Source organism: Oryzias melastigma, linkage group LG19 (genome assembly GCF_002922805.2).
Source record: "Oryzias melastigma strain HK-1 linkage group LG19, ASM292280v2, whole genome shotgun sequence".
In the NCBI taxonomy this organism is placed as follows: Eukaryota; Metazoa; Chordata; class Actinopteri; order Beloniformes; family Adrianichthyidae; genus Oryzias; species Oryzias melastigma.
The window spans coordinates 715,006-717,228 of record NC_050530.1 but is presented as its reverse complement, the minus strand read 5'-3'; the positions used below and the strand labels follow the sequence as shown (position 1 = coordinate 717,228).

The window sequence follows — 2,223 nt, the reverse complement described above, 5'->3', positions numbered from 1 at the left end:
GGAAAAGGTTAGGAATAAAATTGAGGAAAACAAAATGAGGGAAAAAACTGCAAGAGAGCTAGATGAAAGATATGATAAAGCAATGAAAGCCATGGAAAAACAGGTTGAAGACGCACAAGCCCAGTACAAAGAATCAATGGATTCCCTCCCAAATGGGTGGGAAATGATTGGCATGGATATAGTTGAAGGACTTGGACAGGTAGTCACTAATATGGGAAATGCCATTGTCTCAACGTGCTCAAAATTGACAACACTGGGAGATTGTAGTGAAATTGTGGACATCTTCTTAGAATTACCAATCAACACCAAGGCTTCACAGATTCTTCAACAAGCAACAACACTCCAAGAATTCATGAACGGAGATGAAATAAACTGGAAGGATCTGTATGACCAGAGGAACAAGAGTGCAAAATCTAAATTAAATGAAAAACAGTTTAAAAGGATCTCTAAGGAGATAGAGAATGAAGAAAACAGCAAAGCCAAAGATGAAGCTCTCTCTCTGTGTAAGAGTGGCTTCGCCATCTGTGAACAGATTGCAATGTATTCTCCAGACAAGAAATGGGACAAGAAAACAACAAAAAAGCTGATTGAGGACGTAAAGAAGCTGTATGAAGATGCTCATAAGTTTGACAGTAAGAGTAAGAAAGACTCTGGTATTTCAGCTTTTGCTCCCAAACCTCCATTGATGTCCAAAACAGAAGAGAATTCTGGACATCAGCGTGCCAGCCAGAGAGCAGCAGAGAATGCACGATTTAAAATCGAGCAGAGCAGAGAACAGCTGAAGCAATCCAGAGAACAATATAACAAGGCTGTGGAGAGAATGGAGAGAAACCAGAAAGAGCTGACTGACATCCTGGTTGAGATGCAAAACTGCAACATTAAAGAGATTGAGTTTGACACCACGATCAAAATGCTGGTCAAAGGTATGGATGCCATGGGCCGAGTGAAAGAGCAGTGGGAGAAGATGGTGCGCTTCTTCCAGATGGTGGCAAATATTGTGAAAACCAGTCTTTCAAAAACCATGAAACATTTCGCACAGAGTGCTAAAGATGCACAAACACTGTCCTACAATTCCAGGCTCTTTACCAAAGACCTGATGTACAACCAGGCCTTTCAAGCTTCCAACATCGCCAGTCTGGTCCATATGATCTCAGGGACCTACTGTGAAGTGTCCAGCAAATACCTGATGGACCGGGTCAGCAGCCTGGGTAAGCTCATGGCTTTGGACAAGGATAAACCAGAGTTCCTCCAAGAGCGCCTAAAGCTGCAGGACTCCTGCAAAGAAGCTCAAGAAAACATCTTAAAATTGGTGATACAAAACAAGAAAGATTTTGAGAAAAACACAGATACCAGAATGGCACAAATTGAAGGTGGGCTGAAGGCCGTTCTCCCTGCTGCTGACCCAGAGGAAACTAAAAGGATCCAAGAAATTGTTCAAGGTGCCATGACAAAGGAAGACCTAGATCTTTACACTTAAACACAGTTTGGTGCATATAAAGGGGATATATTGATAAAGGGGCTGTTCTAATAAAACTGGAATAATAAATGGGTGATTCTGTTTCTAGATAAAACGTTTTGATATAATCAAATTAGTAACTTGTTTGTACATAATCACTGGTGACGAGGTGGTAGTGTTTGAAATAATGAATGATTTATTTTTTTGGAGGGGAGGGGGTTGGGTTTTTTTCTCTTTTTTAACTATCTTTGTTAACATGCTGGTAGTCATTGATGTGGTTCTGTGTGTTTATGTTGAGACCAAATGTTCCTTGTTGTACTTAAATTTAGGCAGTTAGAAATTTGCAGCTTCAATAAAAGAATATGCAAACTTAATTTGATATTAGTGTGTAGGAGCTCAGAGGAAACCATTCTTCAGATGGAAAAAAAAACTGTTGTGAAGCACCAAAGATGTATTTTTGATCCTCTATGAAATACTTAATATTTGATATAACACTTTGTAAGAGAATCATGAAATATGGCTGTATCCAATAATGATAATTATCTTAATAAAACATTCACTAACAACTGAACATTTCAATTATTTATTTACAATGTGGTGATGATACTGGCTGGACATCCTGCAGTGTACAGTACGTAAGACATGAATGTGAAGGCAGGGTAGAAATGAATGTACATTTTTAGTTTGAAAATATTTTAGAATTAGATTTCAATTGTTCATTTTCAAATATTACATTTTTGTAACTCAAAATGGACATCTATGTTAAT

At 38.3% G+C, this 2,223-nt stretch overlaps 1 protein-coding gene across 1 annotated transcript in view; it reads left to right on the top strand.

Moving 5' to 3' along the window:
* LOC112154375 overlaps positions 1–2,004 on the top strand; it is a 2,148-nt gene extending 144 nt beyond the window's left edge. Inside the window, exon 2 of the mRNA XM_036217189.1 lies at positions 13–2,004. Within this exon, the coding sequence (XP_036073082.1) occupies positions 13–1,477 (1,465 nt within the window). The 3' untranslated portion in view covers positions 1,478–2,004. The remainder of the gene's footprint in view (positions 1–12) is intronic.
* The last annotated feature ends 219 nt before the right edge of the window (positions 2,005–2,223 follow it).